This window comes from Xyrauchen texanus, chromosome 29, assembly GCF_025860055.1.
Source record: "Xyrauchen texanus isolate HMW12.3.18 chromosome 29, RBS_HiC_50CHRs, whole genome shotgun sequence".
Taxonomy (NCBI): domain Eukaryota; kingdom Metazoa; phylum Chordata; class Actinopteri; order Cypriniformes; family Catostomidae; genus Xyrauchen; species Xyrauchen texanus.
The window spans coordinates 24539890-24564555 of NC_068304.1; the positions used below are offsets into that span (position 1 = coordinate 24539890).

Consider the following 24666-nt stretch of genomic DNA (forward strand, 5'->3'; position numbering starts at 1 on the left):
ACTTTATAATAATATTAATGATAACTAAAAAAAACTATTCATAATAGCTAAGTCTGACAAGTGCTCACTTTAAAAAAAAGTTATTAGCAGTCCAGAAATAAACCCGCAATTGTCTACGAAATGTTTACAACTTTTCTGTTTTAGCAGTGTGATATAAGTCAAGGAATGTGTAGCTCTTTGTTAAAACTACCCGCACACACATCATCAACATATCCCTTACTGGAAATGTTGGAATCTTACCCAACACATTTAACCATGCTTGGGTAACCTCATTGCTCAAAAAAACAAAACCTAACCACACAGTTGTTGATAACTACAGACCGGTCTCTCTCTCTCACTCGCTTTCTCTCCTACATGTAGGAAAAATTAGCAAACTTGCTTACATTTACTTGAACTTGTACAATTAAACCAACATGTTGAAATAAACCAATTTTGCCACCCTGGGAATTTATACCTAGGGAAATTATAACCCAAAATGGGCACACAGGTTCATTACCAAGAAGAAGCAGAGAAACGCACCAGTCAAAAAATTGATTTATTTATTTAAATGAACAAAAAACAACAAATAGATCAGACCTGAAGTTGACTAGGTTGAACAGATGTTACTCGCATATGCACAATTTACTACACACAGAACAAAACGGCTTCAAAAATGTTGAGGGTGGTGGGGCTTGTTGAAAGTTTATCTGATCAAGATATGCCAGTCTACTGCATACTGTGGCAACTCAAAAACAAACACAAAGACAATGTGAAGCTTCATTTAATGAACAAAATAGATTTCAACTGTGTTTGATATAATGAAAAGTGATTTTCTAGTACCAAATTAGTAATTTATCATGATTACTCAAGGATAAGGTGTGATAAGGTGCTGGAAATGGATTAGATTTGATCACAAATTACTTTTTTCAAATAGTGGAGGTGCTGAATTTTTTTTTTTTTTACACCAGTAATGTCCTGACTATAATTTGTGAATAGTTGAATGCCACTTTGGTGAATTAAAGAACCAAATTCCTTCCTAATATAGGCCTATATATATATATGTGTGTGTGTGTGTGTGTGTGTGTGTGTGTGTGTGTGTGTCTTATGTTACATTACATTGAATACTGCAAAAGCTTATCAATATCCCACTCCTTTCAAGAGGCATTATAAACATGTGGGTTTTGTTCCATAACCACACATTGGTTTGAACACTCCCGGAGCTCTTCCGGGTACGGAAACCCACACTTCCTCCTGACAACACGCATTCCCAAGAAAACATCCTGGATAGCGGATATCGCGCCGTGCTGCTTGTGAGTGTAAACTCGCGGTGGAAGACGGAAGATGACCAGATACTATCGACATAGGTGGTTTTAGACGAAGAGATGTCAGAGAAAATGCACAAGTCTGTGATGTTCCAATTTCATTTGTCTTCCAGCTGTTGTTCACAATTGGAGATATAGAGCATTGACAATCTTCACACTGACTCTTGAATAAACGAGATATTAAGAAAGCGATTTTGAATCTGGAAAAAATGTGGCCGTATTTTTCTGCAATTGCTTTTATTTTTATTGCGCAGGAGATCAACGGAGAGCCACATACGCGTCCATCCTCAGCGTCGCAGCTGAATTCAACATTACCCCCTCAAGAGGATTCATTATACAATTCTACAGATGCAATGGTTGGATCTCGCATTTCTACCATTTTAAGGGATCTTCCTACCATCAAGAATATTTCGATTTTCATCTGCGTACTAACAACCTTGCTTATCACGTGCCTTGTCATAAAAATATGCAGGTAATGTATAGTTTGGGGCCTACATTTAAACGGTTTTAGGTCAAGGTAGTCTGTGTGTTTGTGCAAATAATTTGTTTTTGCTGTTCCTAAGAAAATGTCTCATAATTAATCGTATTTGCGTCATATCTCAATTTGTTTCTGTGCTGTCTGTTACTAGTTTTTCTAAGCCAGAAGAGAAAAATCATCAAAACAAATTAATGTCTATGTCAATTATTTGGAACATTCTAGATTGTCAAATGCAGGTTTGTCTTTGCCTCCTTATCCACTGACTTAATCCTCTCGCACAATTAAGGGGCCGTTCAGACACGGTGCGTTCAAATATCTAGACGTAGTGCAACAAATAGAAGCAGCCAAATACTATTTGTTTTCTATAAAAAAATAAAACACTAGCGAGACGCAACGGTCAAAGGCGACATCCGTTTAGCGCCCATGTTTACATAGAGAATCAATTAAAAAACGGTTAAAATAAAATGAATTCTTAAACGTACGTAAAACGAGTTCGGTTTAAACAGCACCTAACGGTTGAGAGAGAGCAGATGGCAGGCCTAACGAAATACTGTCTTACTGTTTAAACATAGGCCTACTATTCATAACCCCACTCATCTGTTGTATTCTTTTCATTTTCTATCATTAGATCTGGAAAGAAGATAAGAAAAACGCGAAAGTATGACATTATCACAACTCCCGCCGAGCGCGTCGAGATGGCACCTTTAAATGAAGAAAATGACGACGATGATGATGACTCAACCCTGTTCGATGTCAAATACAGGTGAGTGCACCTGAAGACGCTTTATGTGCAATGACATGGAATGAATAACTGAACAGTAACTCCCTTTTGTTTACTGGTTTTAATGAAATTGACTATTTAAAAAAATATTGTAAACATGTTATGTCAAGTATTGCTGTGTTCCAGACCTAACACACTAGCCCAAAGTCGTCCTTTCTCCAGATAAATGGCATATTCATTTAAATGTATAATCTGAGTTCAATATAAGTTAAGGTCAACCAACAGCATTTGTGGCAAAATGTTGATTACCACAAAAAATAAAACATTCTACTTATTCCCCCTTTAAGTTACAGTGAGGCGCTTACAATGGATGTGAACAGGATACATTTTTTTTCAATGCACTTGTATTTAATTTTTCTATTGAAATAATTCAGGGGTGGCACATTGCAGTAGATTTTCTTTTTAACAGTGTGATATAAGCCAAGGAATATGCTTCTTTTACAAATAATTATCTTTGTTAGGTATCTGCATTGATTGGTACTTAAAACACCAAAAAGTTGTTCAAAGCAAAAATCAGTTTAATTTGTCATAACTATTTGCTATAAAGTTTTTATAATACCAATATATGCATAGATTATAGATATGCATACACCTGATGAAATGCTTCTGCAGTATTAGTACTTCTCTGTTAAATAATGTTAAATAACAGGATGGAACACAGGAAAGCCAAAGCCTAATCCAACAATAACCCAGTTCTTCCTCACTAAATATTTGGAGGCTTTAAAGGCAGAAATATGAAGCTTAATAATTTACAATATCTTACATGAATTTTTCTGTTAAAACTTGTGTATTATTTTAGCTGTAAAGTTTTGTAAAACATGGCAACAATGTTGTAAAATTGGATATTACTTTACACAGAAAGGATCTGTCAAGGTAACACCCATTTAGTTTGTGTTGTGGCTATACTTTGAAATGGCGTGTTTTAACGTTTATGGATTTGCCTTTTTTCTTTTAAATAAAGAGGGTTTCTAGGGTTTCTTCAGAAGTCTAAATGATTGTTTGTAGCAGTCAACATTATGCCACAAAAGCTGTCAATTGAGCTTAACTTGTATTGAACCTGAAAAATTCCTTTAATAGTATATGTACCACCCAGACATTTCAGTTTGTGGTGCACGAAGACACTTCCGTGTTTTCTTAACAACTTTTGTCATTCTGAATAGGTTGCTTAAATGTGGGTTTTTGCCTCATTAGAAAAAGGTTAATGGAAAATGACTTACTCAGCCATCAATATCTGATCAAGCATTCTGCTTTAATAAAAATAGTTTGAGCCTAAACTATCTGAAAACTTTGCTAACTTTTTGTTAGAATTACACTGTTTTGCCTTTAAGAGAATTTTGATGTGCAAATGTTTTTTAAATGGTTTTAAACGTTAATGTAATTTTTGTGCATTGCAATGCACTAATAAACGTTGTTAATATTTCATTAAACAAGGCCAGTGTTCATTAGTTGTTTATTGTCTGTGTAACCAATGTTCTTGGTGAGTTACCTCACTGAACTCAATGGAAACGGTTGCATTATTTTGAGGGGTCAGTGAGCTTCAAGAGTCAACTTCTCCCTTCCGTCCTTTCAATTGTTCTGTGACTGAGAGCCTGCTTCCTTTTTGCTGGGCATGGCTCCCTGTTTGTGAGAGTTTTATTGGCAGTGTAGCTGTTCGATAGTGAGGCAAACCAGTTGTGAGCAGTTTGACCACAAACTTTTTTTGCATACCTGAAACTTGATTATATGCAATCGCTTTTATTAGACAAAATGATCACATCTAATCTCTTTGCTTTCTTATAGGTGAATTACATTGTGCACATCATTGTTGAAAAACACCTGGAAACCCCTTTGTGAGCTCATCCGTACTGGAAATGTTCTCCCCGCACCTTTGTTTTTGATCATCTCCCCAGAGCCTATAGAAACCCTAGTGGAACAAGTTGTCAAAATAAAACAAATATTTTGAGGTATATTCATCTGTCCTGACATAACAAACCTAACTTTCAAGCCTTGAGAAATTAAGTAGAGGGTTTTTTTATACTCTAAAGATTTAAGAGACAAACGTTGTCCTCTCTGATTATATATTCCCTGAATGCTCTAAATATTGCACTTCTGTTTCTTGTGGTGTTTTTCTTTTTACCCTAAAAGCATTCCAGTAGTTTGTAGAAAGTCATATGCATAAATTCCCATGAATGTTCAACAATTCACATATAAACATGATCACATTGAAGCTTTTTCGAAGTAATATTTTTGTAGCAGTAAAAACATTTGAGTAAAAAAAAAAAAAGGTAAATGCTAAAAGTTGTGTCATGGATAGACAAAAGAAAAGTTATCATATGTCATTTGATTGTTGATGTTAAATGGATATGTTTATGTTCCAATACTGAAAATGTTGCTTCCTTTACTATATAGTATACTGTTTGTATATATGTTGTATGCAAATCTTTCCTCAGAAATAGGTTATTTTTGGAAAACAAAACTTTTTTTTATTTAATAAGAGTAATATGTTTCAAACCTCCCTATATTTTGAGAATATTATGTATCTACTAACCACTAATTGTGCATATTTACTGTATAAGTGTTGAATGTATGTGTGATAGAGGAAGTGTGTGGTTGGGAGTATATTGTTGCCATATTGCTGCTCTCTGAGATTGAAGATTTTTATTGTGTCGCTTATACTAAGGCACATCAAAATAGCACACAAAATTAGATGCAATTTAACTTGTTTTTACAGTGGAAAACTGCAGTGCCACATGCCATAGTGTTTAAACACTTATTTAGCTGTTATCCTATAAAATAATCTTCCCCAGACGCACCAGATTTAGAGCAGCACTGTTTTGGAAGTATATTGATGTAAGGTATGATATGACTTTTCATTAAACCCAGTGTCACTATATTATCATTATAAGGGATGGCCAATGTGAAGGACTTGTGTCAGATCTCTATCTGTCAATACGAATGCTTATTCAGTAATTTTACGGCGTAGCTGTTCTTGTTTGAGTTGAAGCAAGATATGTGATGTAAGAAGAAATGAATTCTCTCTCCCTCTATAATTCCAAATGCCCAAAATGTTTCATACAATACAAAATTCATGCTGTGTAATTTTGCACTGCTCCAAAGTAAAGAAACATTTCTTTTTATGAAAAAGTATTAAATGTGAAGATAAAACTTACATGCGCCGTTGTCTCTGGTGTTATTTTGTTTCTTAGGTTTTTTTATTTGACAATTGGGTGTTCTGCAGTGATTGGAAATTTAAAACATCTTTGAAAATATATTGATAAAACCTTCTAGTTTTTTCTAAAATGGGGCCAGTTGCATAAACATAGCCATCAATTTATGACTCATCTAACAAGTAGTCTGACTAGCTAAAGATGCAATAGAAAGCCTTTAGCATAAAACAAGCTCACAGTTGTCTTTTGACAAGAAGTCTAATTCACATTGTATTGTGGAAGTTAGGACACTGAACAGCTTAAAAAAGTGGCCAACTGTAAACACTCAATGCAGTTTCCTTCGCTGAAAATATTTGCTTATTAGAGGAATACAATGAATTAAAATGTATTCTAATGAACAAATTTAGTGATTTTAACAAAAACATAAGGCATTTTGTGACAATCGTAGAATTTAAAGCCTTCTACAAAGTCTCAACTGAAGTCTCTACTGGATCAGTTATTTTCCAAGGCAACATAGAAAGTAAAGAGAAGTTACCATAGGGGTGTGCTTTCTTTGGTCTTAAATTAGTTTTTATGCAACTGACTGAAAAAGTTTACCAACATTTTAGATGACTACTAGTAAATCTAGTCTAAAAAAGGTTTTATGTAACCGGCCCCTGATATGTTTGCTAGTTTGAACATTGGACAGTAAGAAAATATAAAAGTAGTCATTATATCGCCGACCAAATTACTTTCTGAAGATAGTCATCTTGACAATTGTAAAACATTTGTTTCTGACTTGTACAAAATGTTAATGTACTTTTCATAGTTAACAAAAATAAATACATGAAATCTTAATCCAGCAGCATATTTAGGAACTGGTTTGAGCTGTAATGTGAGTTGGCATTTAAGCTCTGTCCCGTAGCTGTTAATCAGTAACCCAGTAAACGTTTTATTAGTTTTGTGTTATAACTTAGCATCATGCTTTTGAAGAGAGTTTGACTGTTGCCAGTATCTAATGAATAATTGAAAGTTTCTGGAATTATATGTATATATAGTCTCTTTTCCTGAAACTAGGATGTGTTTACCATGTCACTTCAATACAAGCAGAAGGCAGACACATTTGTTTTTTTTTCCACACAACACAATTCTGGCTTTAAAAAGTATTTGAAAGTTTATGTGGAACTTTTGTGTTAAATTAACCCACCATCCTTTGTTGCTTTTCCCCTCTAAATGAAAACTATCTTGTGAGGCACCACCACAGAAAATTGCAAATTCTTTTTTTTGCCAAACTTGAAAGGGCTTTTTTTTTTAAAGAATTTTCCTCTGTGTCAAAGTTTTGTAAAAACAACATTTGAAAAACTGAAATCCTGCTAAGGGTTGAGCTGTACCCCTCAGGCATTGGTTACCCACAAGCCTGTAAACCCTGCCTCAATTCCAGAAATTAGCCTGACTATACACCACACCACATCTTTCTCAGAAAATATCTGCTGAAATGCACTTATAAGATTCAGATCATAAATTATTTTGCTTTTCCCCAGCTGGATTAATGTCATGGCATTTTCTGTCTCCCATTTTCTTTATAGCCCAAATGTTCCTCTAAGCCTTATCACTTTCCTTTAAGTTGCCTTTGCTCAGAGTGTTTTTGTGTAACAGATCCAGTGTCCAACTGAAAATATGCATTAAGTACTCAGGAACAAGACAACTAGAAATTATACTCTTGTTTCAGTCCTTCCACACACACAAAAGCAGCTCTCAGATATACCGAAACAAATGCACTATAAGAGCTTTTTGGAGTGTACAGTTAATTGTGTCCTTCAAAAAAAAAAAAAAAAAAAACAGAAACAAAAAGATTCCCCTTTTCCTAAAAGCAAAAAACAGACACTCTTATCAGAATGTCCTCCATGCTCTGACCTGCAGTCATCGTAATTAGTTTTAGTCATATTGGTTACTGAACGTTTCTATTTTTTCCAAAACACAGGGATGCTTTAACAGATAAATACTTTCATTATGCCGGATGGCCTGCTGACGTCTGTGGTAAGAAAATGATGTATTTTTAACTTAACTGGAGACATAATAAGAGCAACATGTAGTGTAGACTTCATGTTTAAAACACTTTTACAGACAGGTCATGGCTTAAAACAAACAAGTGGCTCTTACTGGGCTAATGTATGCAGAAAACACATTTCAAATATTTGAACTAATTTCAGTTAACTGTAAAACGTTTTTCTCCACTCCCTCCAGAAACAAATATGCCCAACTTCTAAGAAATATTCAGTCATTCCAGACCTCAAAGCAAATGTAATGAAATTAAAAAGCTATCATTCGAAAAACCTGTGGGATGAATGTTATTTTTTTAAACACATTGGGCAAATGAGTACAGCACTACGTTCTTTACTCATAAATTATCACAAATACATTCACTTAAACAAGTACTGTATGTCACATACAAAAGAAAAGCAAAACATTTCATCCCCTGCCCCCACCCAAAAAGCCACTTTTTGTTATCTAAAAAAGATACTGTGTGGCTTCAACACATTTTTAAGTTTACATAGTCAACGTACCCAAACGCTGTTTCCAGTTGACCATCCTTGAGTACACACGAGTGTGTGAACAGCTGGGAGTGTTCTGAATTTGTCTTCCAAATAGTTATTAGCATTTACTTTGCGGCTCCATTCACTGTGATAGCTGCCTTTACTGTACAAACATCTTAAAACCCAGCACCAAACACCAAAAATGTTTAGAGGGTTGTAGTACATATTGCCCTAACACAAGTATTACTGAACAATAACATTTCAGAGCTTTAGAACATAAGACAACTTCTTCTGTAGGAACAGAGTAAATTTGACACCTGCTAATGGTCACGACGCTACTCACTATATCTTTCTAAGGCAACTTTATCAAGTGTCATTAGCAAAAAAAAATTTCCCTACTTCAGGCAGGGCTGTCCCTTAAATTCACAGGGCCGGGGACAAAATTTCTATGGGTAACAATGAGTAAGCTAAACCATAGAGGACCTTTGTGGCCCTGACTTCAGGCACTAAATTATTGTAAAAACAAATGTGTGAAACGCATTTTTCAACAATTTAAATGTTTTGTTATTGCTAAAATATAGGTCTAAATTGTACCTTGTACTACAAGCACAGCATTGTGTGACTGTCAATGCAGTCATGCTGTCTATGGGTATAACAAACAAACACATAAAAAGGCAACTAGAAAGGCAACAAAGAAAACAAAAGGCATTCTTAACTCAAAACAGTCCCAAAAGGCTAAGGCTATCTTTATAGGCTGAACATTTTAAAGACATTCAAAGTACCCACTTAAAATAACAATATTTTTTTGTTTGTTTTTGATTTAAGATATTTGTTATGGGATGTAACTAATAAGTGATGAACAAGAAAATATTTAAATAACCTTCCTTGGGTACCAAAAATTGCTTTCCTTTTGATGGACACACACACACACACACACACACACACACACACACACACACACACACACACACACACGTCCATGTATTGCATTCTCACATTTGGTCATAAGTCAGATGTTCCCCTGACATATTCAGGCTAGCTAAATTCTTTACAGCATCTGTCGCTATTTGTAAAATCTATCTTCCACAGTTTTATTTTTCCAGTGTATGGCACAGCTAACCACTTCAAATGAGAATCATCAGAGGCTGTTAAAGCACAGCTCATGTTGGAGGTTTACATGGTCCTGTGTGCAGTCGCAGTGCCCCCTGTCTGTGAAGAGCACTTAAAGTCTGATATTCCAGAGGCATTGTGTGGGGACTGGCACTAGATGTGTATTGGTAAGTTAGCTTGTCGTAATAGTGATATTTGACTGGTTTGCCATTAGGATCATTCGCAAAAGGCCAGAAGCCATATAGGTGGATCTCATCACAAAAGCGTGTGGCCATGGTATACATCAGGAGTCCAGTGGTAGGTCTCTTGATCTGGACGTGATTGGTCAGCCAGTACCTGCGGAAAGTCAATGATTACAAATTTGACATGGCTCACCATACGAACAAGAACAAGGACATTAGTGTTAGGACATTTACGCCACACTTAAAATGTCAAAATGTAATTGCATTATGTTATAAACTAAAAGGCATCTGCAAACAAATAATGCCAAAACTTCTCAGAACTAACTTCACTATTCTGAGCCATTTTTTCACCATCTGGTCTCAAGGTGATTGTAGTGGTTTTTAGTGACTTTTAATTGCATAAAGTCAGCTCCCAAAACTGTTCACACGGGTGTCCTAGCAGAGTAACCACAGGTGTAGTTCATCACATCAACTAAGGATGTGTTTCACTAACATTTGACATCCAGAAAGTCTCTCAACAAAGAGTCTCTTTTTGTCTGAACACTAGATTTATATATTTATTGATCACTTAAAACCTAACAAACATTTTTGTGAAATGTTTTGTTTGAAAGTATATAAGCTATATTTCTTTAAAATTAATGTATTTAATATTTTATCTAATGCAATGGCACTCATGCATGTTTAAGTGCAGCTTAAAGGAATATTCCGGGTTCAATACAAGTTTGTCTCAATCAACAGCATTTGTGGCATAATGTTGATTACCAAAAATATTATTTTTAATTGTTCCTCTTCTTAGAAAAAAAAAAAAAAGGCAACTGTAAATTTACTGTAACGATATTACAGTAAAGGCACTTACGAATAAGGCAGGTTTTTTGAGGGTTTAAAAGGCATAAATGTAAAGCTCATAAAAGCACTTACATTCATTCTTCTGTTAAAACTGATGTATTATTTGAGTTGTAAATTTGTTTAAATGGACATTTTTACAGTAATTTTAGGGTTTGTTGACTATATCGTCATGGCAATGAAGTTGTAAAATTGGCTCCAACTTTGCATAGAAAAGGTTAGTAAATTATTTTATCACACTAAAATCATATTAACACACATATCGTTTATGTCTTGTGGCTATACTTTTGAAAAAGTGTGGACCCAGCACTACATTGCATGCCATTTTAACACTTAAACACAGAAGTTACTGGATGCTGAAATTTAGCATATGTGGTAATATTTGAAAACTTAGAATAAAAACTTTTCAGAAAATAATAAAATAAGGCCTGAAAACATTTGTGTCGCAAATTGGCCCCACCTAGAGATTACATGTAGAAATTCTAAAATTAATATAAAAGTCCTTCATATAGCACTTAAATAGTCATAAACCGATCAGCCACAACATTAATACCACCTACCTAATATTATGTAGGTCACCCTTGTGCAACTAAAACAGCTCTGACCCATCGAGGTATGGACTCCACAAGACCTCTGAAGGTGTCCTGTGGTATCTGGCACCAAGACGTTAGCAGCAGATCCTGTAAGTTGCGAGGCAGGGCCTCCATGGATCGGACTTGTTGGTCCAGCACATCCCAAAGATGATCAAGCAGATTGAGATCTGGGGAATTTGGAGGCCAAGTCAACACCTTGAACTCTGTCATGTTCCTCAAACCATTCCTAAACAATTTTGCAGTTTGGCAGGGCACATTATCCTACTGAAAGAGGCCACTGCCATCAGGGAATACCGTTGCAATTAAGGGGTGTACATAGTCTACAACAATCTTTAGGTAGGTGGTACATGTCAAAGTAACATCCACATGAATGCCAGGACTCAAGGTTTCCCAGCAGAACATTGCCCAGAGAATCACACTGCCTCCGCAGGCCTGCTTTCTTCCCAAGGTGCATCCTACTGCCATCACTTCCACAGGTAAACAACACACATGCACCGGCCATTCACATGATCTAAAATAAAACATGATTCATCAGACCGGGCCACCTTCTTCCAATGCTGCATGGTCCAGTTCTGAGGCTCACGTGCCCATTGTAAGTGATTTTGGCGGTGGACAGGGGTCAGCATGGGCACCCTGACTGGTCTGTGGCTATGTGCTAAGCACTGTGTGTTCTGACAACTTTCTTTCATTGCCAGCATTAAGTTTTTTAGCAATTTGTGCTACAGTAGCTCTTCTGAGGGATCGGACCAGACGGGCTAGCTTTCGCTCCCCATATGTATCAATTAGCCTTGGGTGCCCATGACCCTGTCAACGGTTCACCGGTTGTCCTTCCTTGGACCACTTTTGGTAGGTACTAACCACTGCACACCGGGAACATCCCACAAGACCTGCTGTTTTGGAGATGCTCTGACCCAGTCATCTAGCCATCACAATTTGTCCCTCATCAAAGTCGCTCAGAACCTTGCGCTTGCCCATTTTTCCTGCTTCCAACACATGAAATTCAAGAACTGACTGTTTACTTGCTGCCTAATATATCCCACCCCTTGACAGGTGTCATAGTAATGAGATAATAAAAATTATTCACTTCACCTGTCAGTGGTTTTACTGTTGTGACTGATCAGTGTATATCAAATGAAAGCTCTCATTCTCAGGAAGGTGACTGTACAGATCATTTTGTTCCCGTAATACCACAGTTTTAATTATTTTTTCGGTAAGGCATAAAATGCAAATGTCTTTTTTCTGTGCCGACCACTGATCTGTAAGCCCCAAATAGCCTCAAACTTGATAACAAATCTTACCTTGGGTTGTTAGCTTTAAAATTAGTTAAATAAATTAATAGTTTGTTAGCTTGAATGAATAATCCAATGTTGTGTCAAACATTTTTTGAACAAAAAATATCCAGCAGAAAAAGTATGAGAAACGAATCATCAACTAAATAGGATAACATCTATAGAAGATGAAATGTTACACATCATTGGAAAGCTGGGATTCTCTGCTTTCCAATGACAGCTAGATTGGGCTTTTAGACAGATATTCAACATAACAGTGTAGAAGCTCTCAGCACTTGGGTTAGGGCAAAAATGCATTAGAGCACCACCTACATTTCATATCAGTATAATGTGATGGAAGGTGATAGAGGAAAAGAAATCTAGTACTTGCTGCCATCCAGTGGAAAAAAATATGACTTTTTGCTTGAAAACAGAGGACACAGAACTGAAATGGCATGCTTTTAGACTTTAGACAATAATAATACAAATAAAATAATGTTTATCATAAAATTGTAAACATACTGTATACAATGTTATTTATACATTTTGCAATAATTTCTTAAAATATAGGGGTTATCTGAAATAAGTCCACTGTATGTGTGAACAGGGAGCTTTTAAATTTGAGTGTGATACATTTCAAACAGCAGCCCAAAAATCCTGCAGAGTATAAGAAGTTAATGTAAATTAGCCTCCATTCACTTCTTGTTATTGTAAATGCCTCAATGTAACCCAGATTTTTGCTAATTTAAAAGAAAAGGAGGGGCAAGTAAACATTTCTGTGGTAATCAAAATTATGCCACAAATTATTTCAACTGAGCTTAACATATATTGAGAGAAGTTTACATACACATTAACTAAATACATTTAAACTCCCTAACATTTAACCATAAAAAACATTCCCTGTCTTAGGTCAGTTAGGAACACTACTTTGTTAAGAATGTGAAAAGTCAGAATAATAGTAAAGCTTATTTCAGCTTTTATTCTTTCATCACATTCCCAGTGGGTCAGATGTTTACATACACTTTGTTAGTATTTGGTAGCATTGCCGTTAAATTGTTAGACTTGGGTCAAACCTTTTGTGTAGCCTTCCAAAAGCTTCTCACAATAAGTTACTAGAATGTTGGCCCAATCCTACAGACAGAACTGGCATAACTGGGTCAGGTTTGTAGGCCTCCTTGGTCTTTGACTTTGTTATCGTTAAGCCATTTTGCAACAACTTTGGAGGTATGCTTGGGGTCATTGTCCATTTGGAAGACCCATTTGTGATCTTGCTTCAATATATCCACATAATTTTCCTTCCTAATGATGCAATCTATTTTGTGAAGTGCACCAGTCCCTCCTGCAGCAAAGCACCCCCACAAAATGATGCTGCAACCCACATACTTCACGGTTGGGATGGTGTTCTTCGGTTTGCAAGCCTCACCCTTTCTCCTTCAAACATAATGATGGTCATTATGGACAACGGTTACATTTTTGTTTCATCAGACCAGAGGACATTTCTCCAAAAGTAAGATCTTTGTCCCCATGTGCACTTGCAAACTGTAGTCCTGCTGGTTTTGGAGTAGTGGCTTCTTCCTTGCTGAGCAGCATTGCAGGTTGTATGTTGATATAGGACTAATTTTACTGTGGATATAGATACTTGTCCCTGTTTCCTCCAGCATCTTCATAAGGTCATTTTTGCTGTTGTTCTGGGATTGATTTGCATATTTAACACCAAATTATGTCTCAGAATGAGTCTTCTTCCTGAGTGGTATGATGGCTGTGTGGTCCCATGGTGTTTATTCTTGCGTACTATTGTTTGTACCGATGAACGTGGTACCTTCAGCCATTTGGTAATTGCTCCCAAGGATGAACCAGACTTGTGGAGGTCTACAATATTTTTTCTGAGGTCTTGGATTTCTTTTGATTTACCCATGATGTCAAGCAAAAAGGCACCAAGTTTGAAGGTAGGCCTTAAAATACATCCACAGGTACACCTCCAATTGATTCCAATCAGAAGCGAAATTGGTCTTGACAGCTTAAAGGCACAGTTAACATAGTGTTTAAACTTCTAACCCACTGAAATTGTGATATATTAAATGAAAAGTGAAACAATCTGTCAGTAAAGAATTGTTGGAAAAATTACTCGTGTAATGCACAAAGTAGATGTCCTAAACGACTTGCCAAAACTATAGTTTGCTAATATGAAATCTGTGGAGTGGTTAAAAAAAATGAGTTTTAATGACTTTAATATTGTATACAGTGACCACAAAAAGTATTTAATGTTATTCTGTTCTAAACAGTTGGCAAATTTGCAAAACCTTCAGAAAATAGTAGCTACAATGTTGTGCTGTGACATGAAACAAAGGTGAATACTTATTTGTTTTAAATAAAATTCTTTAGTCACAATTAGACATAAGGTTTTAAAATAGTATGTAGTCCAAAAATACATTTCAAATGGAACGGGATTATAAAATCCTATGAGTGTGTCAACAGCTAAGGGTACAAACAAAAGGAACCTCATCTGCTGAATTTAGGCTAAATTCCTTATTTAAAATATGCTTATGAAAAACTTGCCCACATACATCTGGTGGCTGCACAGCTCTTCCAGATTGAAATAGAGGAGATCAGGCAATTTAACAATGTCCATTAAGATGCACTGAACCCTCTCCAGTCTAAGCAGTCCACTCACCCTTTAATAACACTCACAATGGGGCTCTCTCTGTATATCCATGAGGTGTCATTCATTCAGGACTGCTTAGGCAAAAAAGGGGTGTGGGAGGTCTGGAGGAAAGGAGCTTCAGAAAACAGAGGGGTCTTGGATCTTATTTCTTTAAGCTACATCTGGACTTTTCATTCACTCCAGTTGTACATTCTACTAATGGCATCTTTGTTAAGACTGTTCATTTATGCTATTTTAACTTGTATTTATAGATATGGTTCACCCAAAATTATGAATTATTTACTCACCCTAATGTTGTTTCAAAGCTGTGTGCTGTTATATACATATATAGAGAGCATTCATGTGCACATTCTAGCACACTTATGTTACGTGACAGGCAGCATGAACTGATTCCCCTCATGGGGAAACAGATCAATATTTAAGTCATTTTCACTATAATTGTTTACTTCCGGTTGCTGTCCATTGTGCGTAATGGACAGCGACCGGAAGTAAACAATTATAGTGAAAAGGACTTATATATTGATCTGTTTCTCACCCAAAACAATAATTTAGCTTTATAAGACTTTCACTAGAAACTGTCAATGATTGTAGAGCTGTGAGAAACATTAGAAATATAAAATGTTTAAATGGGTTTGGAATTATATAAAGGTGCATAAATAAAACTGGAATTTTTGTTTTTGGGTAAAATATCCTCTTAACATATTTTTAAAACACTATTATGGAAGAACCTAGCTTTTATCATTTGAGTAGCTATACATATTTTAATGGAGGATTGCTGTCCATTGACCATCCAGTGAACAGCTGTCTCTTGCTTGAACTTTAACCCATATTGCACAGCTGGATCTATGTGCAAGGCCTCAACAGCTAGGTTTATTGTAAGGATAGTGGATTCCAGACACTCTGCTCTGAGGGAGGGATGAATAGCGGTCTTGAAATATGAAAAGGTCAATGGAAGAGGCAAAGGTTGTGCTATTTAAAGGCAAGGGCTGACCACAATTGAGCCCATAGGGGCCAGATATCGTTGGGTAAACTAACTAAGGCTTTCTGTAAGAATATAAATATATGGATGTTGGTGTGCACTTAAGAGTTTGGCATAATCAATTTACTTGAACAGCTCCTTGCTGTGCTGCTGTGGTCTTGGTGTAGGGCGTGAAATGTATTGATGGCTGAACTATAAATAGCATAAAGCCTTTTACACCTGCTTTAGTGAGCATAGAGCTGAATAGTCTTAAATTCATGTGCACGTACCCTCGGACGGCATGGAGCAGGCGCAGGGAGGGGAAGGCAGTGCGGACATTGACAGTATGTAAAAGAATGAGGCGGATGGCCCACTCCACTCTCTCCTCTCCTCCTTTGGCCATGAAGGCAGGGATCCACAGCACACTTCCACTGAGGCTCTGCAGCCTGTGGACGAAGCGCTGTATCCACTCCTCACTGTTCAAGTCTTGAAAGGCACGCTGCACCACAGAAGGGTTCATGGTCACCAGACTGGTGCGCAAGCCCACATCAGCAGCATACTCTTCCACTGGAGCCAGGTTACACCTGGGAAATGCACATATTCAAATATACTGTATATACATACACATACAGGATGGGTGATTCCCTGGAAACTATCAAGAAAATGTCCTGGTACTATATTACTCCATAATCAAAAGAAAGAGAAAAAAAAACAATAAATTCTATTTTGCAAATAGAAATTTAAGCCTATTTTAGGACCATTAAGATGTTTTACTTTGTGATATTATTTCCATGACAGTTACACATATTGTACCTCACAATTCTCATTACTAGAATGCAAAAAAGATGGATATTATGATACTCATTACCAGAATGTGGAAAAAATATATCAATTGTGAAGTATTTATACTTTATAGTAGTACTCCCTTGCAACTGCTTTCACTTTCAACATCTTTTTTACTGTAATTCAGTTAAATTGTCTGTTACAGTAATGAGAATCATTAATGAAAACAAGGGGAATGGTAAAAGTTAAACACCCTGATGTGTTACGGTAATGAGAATGGAGGGGTAAAATGTGCTTAAGTGTACTGAGAATAATCATATTATTAATAGATAATTAATAATAAACAAAAAAATCTTAATTGTCCTAATGTAATTTACTTTATTTTCTTTGTTCAAAGAAATATTTCATATTATTGTTTTGGGGTTAAATATAACCAGGGCATTTTCTTGACAGGTTCCAATAAAATGATTCACCTATATAAATATACAACTCCTCTATGTATCACATTTCAGACATGCTGTAAGTCAACTGCAGCTAGTTAACGGTGTCTGTACTAAACAACATTTGGTGACATCACTTTTCAGCGATCAAAGTTTGTCATGTCCTCACAAACATCAGGATCAAAAATGCTTACAATGCCTATTCTATACCTGGTACCTGATAACTTGGAGCTGTTACCTTAAGGTTCTATTCGACCTAAACCTTAAAATGAATTTCATAGGTGTAACCCAACCTAAAATGGTCAGGTTGATTCTGTCATATTAAAAGATAATTTTGACTTGGAAAACCCATTTAAATATACTGTAGATGCTACTATGTGATGCACATGTTTAGAGTACCTGACAATCCCTCAAAAATTTGCTTCGTGTAGTAACATCTAAAATAACTGGTATTATTCAAGTAAAAAAATATTATTTAACTTCAATCAGTATTAACAGTATTATCAGTGTCAGTATTAACTTTGATCTTCCATAAGATTATCCGCATACAAAAACCTTTGAGAATATGCTGACCAAGCATCTTATAGAGCTCATCCTATCATTTTACATCAGATTCCAGAATAACAGACAGAGGTGACATTAAAACAAAAGATCAAGTTAGAGGCATTATCATCTTGCCAGTAGTCACCTAACACCTTTCAACTTATCACTGGCAGCATGCCAGCTGCTGAGAATTAGCTGTCACACACACACACATACACACACACACACACACACACACACACACACACACACACACACACACACACACACACACACACACACACACACACACACAATGTCCTTGCCCTGCTGTGCAGCCTTGCCAGCCACACAGGAGGGATTTAAGTTCCTCCATTACTTTATCTTTGAGGCTCTGCCTGTACCTTGAACAGGGGCTGAATGTCATTGAAGGCCTAAGAGTCACAGCTGGGCTGGGGATCATATTAAAGAGAAAAGAGCAACAACAGCTTCCTCCCACTTTATGATAACAGCATTGAAACAACAGGTTTGTAATATAATGCTAATACCTTGGTGTTGATTAGGTAATGTATTTAATTGATACAAATTAGGGGTCATTATAAATCAATATTCCAGATGGGGACTTGTTTAGTTTCAAGAATCTCACAATAATTGTAACATTGCATTAAGTATCACATAAAGCACATTACTGTAAACTGATCTCCAAGCAATCAGCTTTCAGGGAAAGTACTGTGGTCTGAATGCAGTAGGCAAAAACATATGTCTTTAGACAAATGAACCTCTATAACCGCCATGACTTATAATATGACTGAAACAAATGTGAAATTTGCTAAAGTTAGCTGGTGCCTAATTACAGCATGTATCACCCTTCAGTTCTAAAAGCCTTCAGACATCAGACACAGAGAGTTAGCCAGGGAATAATACTGACAGTTATTTTATAAAAAAGTGCAATAGAGTGACATACAGATTGTATGCAGTTTGAAAAGTGACTGTAAATTTAAATGTTGAAAATATACCTAATATGCTGCAATAATACAAATATATACCATTAAATACCAGTTATTAACTCAAAGGAATATTCCAGGATGAATATACAGGATGTTTTGGCATAAACCACAAAAAAAAATAATAATAATCATTTTGACTCTTCCCTCCATTTCTTATATATATAAAAAAGCAACAATTGAGGTTACAGTGAGACACTTACATTGTGGCCAAATTAATGCACTTACATTAATTCTTCTGTTAAAACGTGTGTATTATTTGAGCTGTAAATTTACGGTTGTTTCAATGCGTTACGTCGTCATGGCAACAAAGTAGTAAAAATAGATAGAACTTTACACAGCAAAGGATAGTAAGCAATTTTATCACACTTAAATCAAATTAATACACATTGTTTATGTCTTGTGGCTATACTTTTGAAAAAGTGAGTATTTTACAGATGGGCCCCATTTACTTTGTAAATTGTAATCCAAATGTTTACTTTATTGTTTCTTAAAAATGAGGGACGAGTTGAAATCATTTTTTTTAATGCTGTCAATTGAGCTGAGCTTGTACTGAACCCTGGATATTCCTTTAATTAAAAAATTTTGACATTTTAATAAAATGAGAATTTAAATTCAGTGCAATACTATTTGTTTGTATAGTAATTATAGGGTGCTAGTGATGTTATCATGTCAGCACATTAGGTATTAAGAACACAAATATTTTGGATAAGACTAAGTATTATGATGATCTAAAGATGAGACAATTAATTTGCAATATGTTTGTTGCCAAAGGAGGTGCAATTATTTATTTTGAAGAGTATTTTACTACAAGCTATGTGCTGTTAGTTTTATGACATTGTTTTATCACAATTCTCTAAAGTTGGTTTATCAGAATATCAGAAAACAGACCTCTTCCCATGTGTGAAAAGCATTCATCTATGACTAACTTAAATCATGTTGTGTCAGTAGAAAGCAGACTATTGTACTATATATGACAAAAGACAATACCATCTCTAATAAGAAGAGGTGTTTACCTGATGACAAAGTCATGCGCATCAATCTCTCGACCACAGCTGCTATTAAGTAATATTCCAGAATTCCCTACGATGGCACATTGTTTATGATGCTGGTTCTTCATGGGGGACACTGTCGGCAGGAGGTGGTAGAGGTTCTCAGAGATATTTGTGGTGCTCTGGCGGTCAAAAATATAATGAATGACATCACCGGGTTTAAAGGTGCTCTTAAGAATTGAGATGTCCCTCTCAGCATCCAGGAACCTCAAAATGTTTTTCCTGGAACGGGAAGATGAAAAATCACAACAATGCAGGGAACAAAACTACAATAATAACAGTGAACCACATTTCACATTCCTCAGAAATGCCATATTTCGAATGTAATAACTACATTCTTAAAGGGATAGTTTGTGGAACACAAAAGGATATTTTAGGCAGAAAGTTAGCCAATGACAGTGAATGGTGACTGAGGCTAATATTCTGCTTCCTTTTGTGCTCCACAGAAGAAACAAGGCCATACTGGTTTGTAACAATATGACGGTGTAAATTATAACCGAATCTTAATTTTGGTGAACCATTTTTTTTGATGTTGTACCTGATGAGGTTAGATAAGGTTCTGTTAAAAGTCCATTCAGGTGAGGACAAATTGCTGGTTTTGCTTTTTATTCGTGGCAGTGTGGCTGGAGAGGAAGAGACAATGCCTTTGCTGTAGCTGACAAGGGATGTAGGAATAGCATTCAGGACCGAATTTCTAAAGAGAAGGAGACAAGTCCATCTGTTACTTCAAATGATGGCTGCCAAGTTATAGTAAATCATATGCAATGGACCCTTTTCACAAACTGTGATGAGGCATTTCAGCCTTATTTAGCAGCATAAATCTAGCAAACTTTTTTTATATTCGCAATTTTTACATTATTTAATGTATATGTATAACCTTATACTTTGTATTACCCTGGAATTAGTTTAAAAACCAAAGCTACGACAGATGCGATGAGGTTTCTAAAACAGCTGCTGAGAGAGAAGCTATCTTCTCTCTTCTGACTGTCATAATGAATTGCCCTCTATTTATTCCTTCACTTGAAAAGTTGTGGTAACATAATATTGGCGTTTTTCTTATGATGTTGAAGCAAATGTGTAAGCAAAAATGATATGCGGCATAATCTCCCATTCACCAAAGTTTACCTTGCAATCGTTTACTTCTGCATTCCAAAACCCTAAAGTGTGAAAGGGCCCATTCATTCTCAAAAACTTGATAAAGTAGTAACCTTATTAGCATAAACCAGATCTCCTTGAATCTGATTAAAACAAATGTAAAAAAAATTCCTACACTTTCCCTCAATTTAAAATTAAAAAGCTTCTCAAGAAACACAACGGTAGGCTACAATATCCCTTTTAAAGTGAGATTTCTCACTTTAGCCTCGGGCTAAATATTTGCTTGTATGTATCTTAATTGCATTTTCTTTGAAAACATCATAAATGGGCAGTGGTGGCTCAGTGGTTGAGGCTCAGGATTACTGACCAGAAGGTCAGGGGTTCAAGCCCCAGCACCACCAAGATGCCACTGTTGTGCCCTTGAGCAAGGCACTTAACTCCAGGTTGCTCTGGGGGGATTGTCCCTGTAATAAGTGCACTGTAAGTCGCTTTGGATAAAAGCGTCTGCCAAATGCATAAATGTAAATGTAAATTATGTGACAAATCAGATTACAAACCTGTTGGACTGAAGGACAAAGCTTTTAAAGGGATATTTCTGTGAATCCTCAATGTTCCTAAGAGCAGAGGGCATAAAAGAGTCATCATAATTATCTAGTAATATCACCATTAATAAAAGTTCTGTAATCACATCAATGAATAGATAATCAGGGTAAAGAGGCAATTAAGCTAGACACAGGACTGAACACAATGATTATAGTAATTTAAGACTTAAATGTGGGCATTTCCACTTTTTGTTTATTAATAACTCATCTAAATGAACTCATCTTGAGAGATAAGGAACATAATAATAACAATCTTTGTAATTGGGAAACAATTAAAAATACAATACCTTAAGGGAGTTCACCCAAAAATGAAAATGATCTAATGACTGACTCACCCTCCTGGCATCTCAGATGTGTATGAATTTCATTCTTCTGCACAACACAAAGACTTTTAGAGAAATGTCTGATCTCTGTCAATGCAAGTCAATGGGGGCCGAAATTTTGAGGCTCCAAAATGTAGCATAAAAGTAATCTGTATGACTCCTGTGGTTAAATCCATGTGTTCAGACATGATATGATAGGTGTGGGTGAGAAACAGATTTATTTATAACAAATTCCCCTCTCTACCCAGCAGGGGGATATACACACAAAGAATGTGAATCGGCAACACTAGAAGGAGAAGAAATTTTTGGAAGAAGGGCTTAAATATTTGTGGCAGGGAGGACGGCGGGGCCGGGTCGTGATCCTACACACCAGGTCCCGTATCAGGCTAATCAAGCCTTTGAGAGGGATAAAGGTCAACTGCAGAGGATCGTGTGGGAGAGAGAGATAGTTTACGGACATGTCCGTCATATGTGTGTGTGTTTGTCTTTTGTTTAAGTTTTATATTAAACTATTATTTATACTGACAAGCCGGTTCTCGCCTCCTCCTTTCCATTGATCCCTTTACAATATTGAAAACTATTTCTCACACACACCTATCATCAACTTCTGAAGATATGGATTTAACCACCAGAGTCATCTGGAGTACCTTTATGTTGCCCATATGTGGATTTTGGAGTTTCAAAATTTTGGCACCCATTGACTTGCATTGTATGGACCTACAGAGCTGCAATATTTTTCCAAAAATCTACAAAAATCAGAGCACAAAACACTTACAATTCTGGTGAGCAGCTAGTCAAATGCAGATTTAATGACTGTGATGTTTTTTTAACTGGTTGCAGATATGCTCCTTAGATACTTTTTTTGACATTAGAATTTTCACTATAATAATTCCATGAGAAATCTCACCAATAATCTAAGGAAAAATTAATTCATAAGTGCCCTCTGATGTGTCTGACAGCTAATAAATGAGGTGTGAAAACCCCAATTTGGAAATGTACAATTAAATTTGGTCCCTGGGATATTTCAAGGTAATACGAGGGAGGAATGATTCCCTTTCCACACTTAATCAGTGTGGCTGTACAGAGCAAACAAGCCAAACACTTTGCAAAAAATATAAAATGTGGCAACCCAAAGCATGATCCATTTAAAAATTAGCAAAAATAAACACTATATGTGCATCTTGCCAGCATACACTCGCATTAGAGCCTGGGAGAGTGTTGTTTGTCCTCATGCAATTATTCTTGAAATCAATCTATCTATGCACAAACATTCTTAATCTCAAATGCATTAGGGTGCATGTCCCAAGGCAGCAAGATTTGCAATTATGTAAGCTTGAGGATTTCTTATACATTGAATTTCTTATTCAATTACTGTATATCTGAAGGCAAACTGTTCCTTTTGGTCTCCAGACTATAGCTTTTAAAAGTAAAAAACAAACAGAAATCCACTAGATACCTCAACAAACCACAGGTCTCACTGTCTTTTCACTTAGCTTGAAAGAGGCATACAGAACACACTTTAGAGTAAAACAAATACATAGTCCTATTGCCATCCGCACATGGGTCATCCACGTTTGTCTGATGACTCTGACTCAAGGTTTCAAACTCAGGGAAGAGGGAAGTGTGAAGGACTCATTTCGTATAATTGCTTTGCATATGCTTTATAACATCTGTAATCTGATTCTAAAGAGAATAACATTGTTCTATCAAGTGTTTCTTTCTTGGCTGTAACTCTGCATGCAAATTCATTTGAATTGATAAAACATGAACCTTAAAGGCTTTTCAAATCATAAACCCATATCAAAATATTCAGAACTGCTATCAACTCCACTAAACTGATGTGATATAAACCAACCCAGATTTCTGTGGTATTCCCTCAAATTCAAGTACTTATACACAAGCTGTGGTTTCGCAAACAATGGACACCAGGACAAGCAACACATTGTCTTCCACATCCCCGAATCTCTACTGACTCTCTTCCCTTGACTATTAAAATATCTACTATGCTTGAAGTTATACTAAGCCAAATACACACAAAATACGCAACCAAAACAAAAGGATTTCTTCTTTCTTCTGTCCAAATTCATGCAAGCAATGTGATACAGACGGTCCTAAATGGACTCTCCATTGTTTGAAGTAAAGCGTTTGGGCTTCTACAAAGTCTCTTTTGAGAGAAGCAATACACGGAGGAAAAGGGTTAACAGAAATGTACAGCAAAGGCGCGTGTGTTATATAAAATAAAAAAATAAAAAAAAAGATACAGAAGAAAATGATAAAACATGAATCATCTGGGATATTTGCACGCGCCGCACTTGTGTGCAGGTTTACCGCGCACCCAGTGTCCAATCCCGAATTTACTTACGCGATTTCTTCTTCTACTTCGGATATTTCGGATATAATGACAAAAATAACAAGGACAGTCCCGATTCCATACATCAATATTCGAAATTCAAAAGACATGACTTGACGAGAGCCTCTCCAGGCTGAGCGATTCCAGAAATACGTTGAACTAGAACGCGCAATGTAAATCTATTCTTCTTTCACACTGGTTCCTCGCGCCAGGCAACAAAGGTAATTTTCCGCCCTTTTCTCGGCAAAGCTTGACCATTCTAACTGCCCAAGCTGGTTAGCGAACTGTTAGCATACATTTCACGTCCTCATGTTTATATTTCTTCCATCTTAGCGAAAGTAAAAGAGATAAGGTTAAACACGAACGTCCTCTCTTCGCTTTTCCTTCAGCTGACACTTATTGGACAACTGAAGGGTAGCAGTTCCCTTGAAACTTTGAAGGCAACGCAGCATTAGGTCAGATATGGACGTTATGTATTCAGTCAAACACTGTGATCGGTAAAAAAAGAGCCAGAAGGCGTGGATAAGAAACTGAATATGAAAAATTGATTTTCTCTGGGTGTTTCAGAGATCTACAGCCCCAACACAATTTGGCATTATAATTGCTTAATAGGTAACACTATAGGTTATCACTCATATAGTGTTTCAGGACACCAGGTGT

At 36.3% G+C, this 24666-nt stretch overlaps 2 protein-coding genes across 2 annotated transcripts; one reads left to right on the forward strand and one right to left on the reverse strand.

Moving 5' to 3' along the window:
• Positions 1-1191: 1191 nt before the first annotated feature.
• Positions 1192-6608, forward strand: fam174b (family with sequence similarity 174 member B). Its single transcript, XM_052097662.1, has 3 exons — positions 1192-1773; positions 2408-2542; positions 4340-6608. Exons 1-3 carry the CDS (start codon positions 1511-1513, stop codon positions 4341-4343), a joined length of 402 nt encoding a protein of 133 aa, XP_051953622.1. The 5' UTR covers positions 1192-1510; the 3' UTR covers positions 4344-6608.
• A 250-nt stretch (positions 6609-6858) lies between these two features.
• Positions 6859-24461, reverse strand: LOC127623273 (alpha-2,8-sialyltransferase 8B-like). Its single transcript, XM_052097659.1, has 6 exons — positions 24019-24461; positions 21289-21345; positions 20175-20330; positions 19601-19858; positions 16126-16419; positions 6859-9665 (listed from the first exon to the last, which is right to left on the reverse strand). The coding sequence occupies exons 1-6, from the start codon at positions 24114-24116 to the stop codon at positions 9380-9382; spliced, it is 1149 nt and encodes a 382-aa protein (XP_051953619.1). The 5' UTR covers positions 24117-24461; the 3' UTR covers positions 6859-9379.
• Positions 24462-24666: the final 205 nt, after the last annotated feature.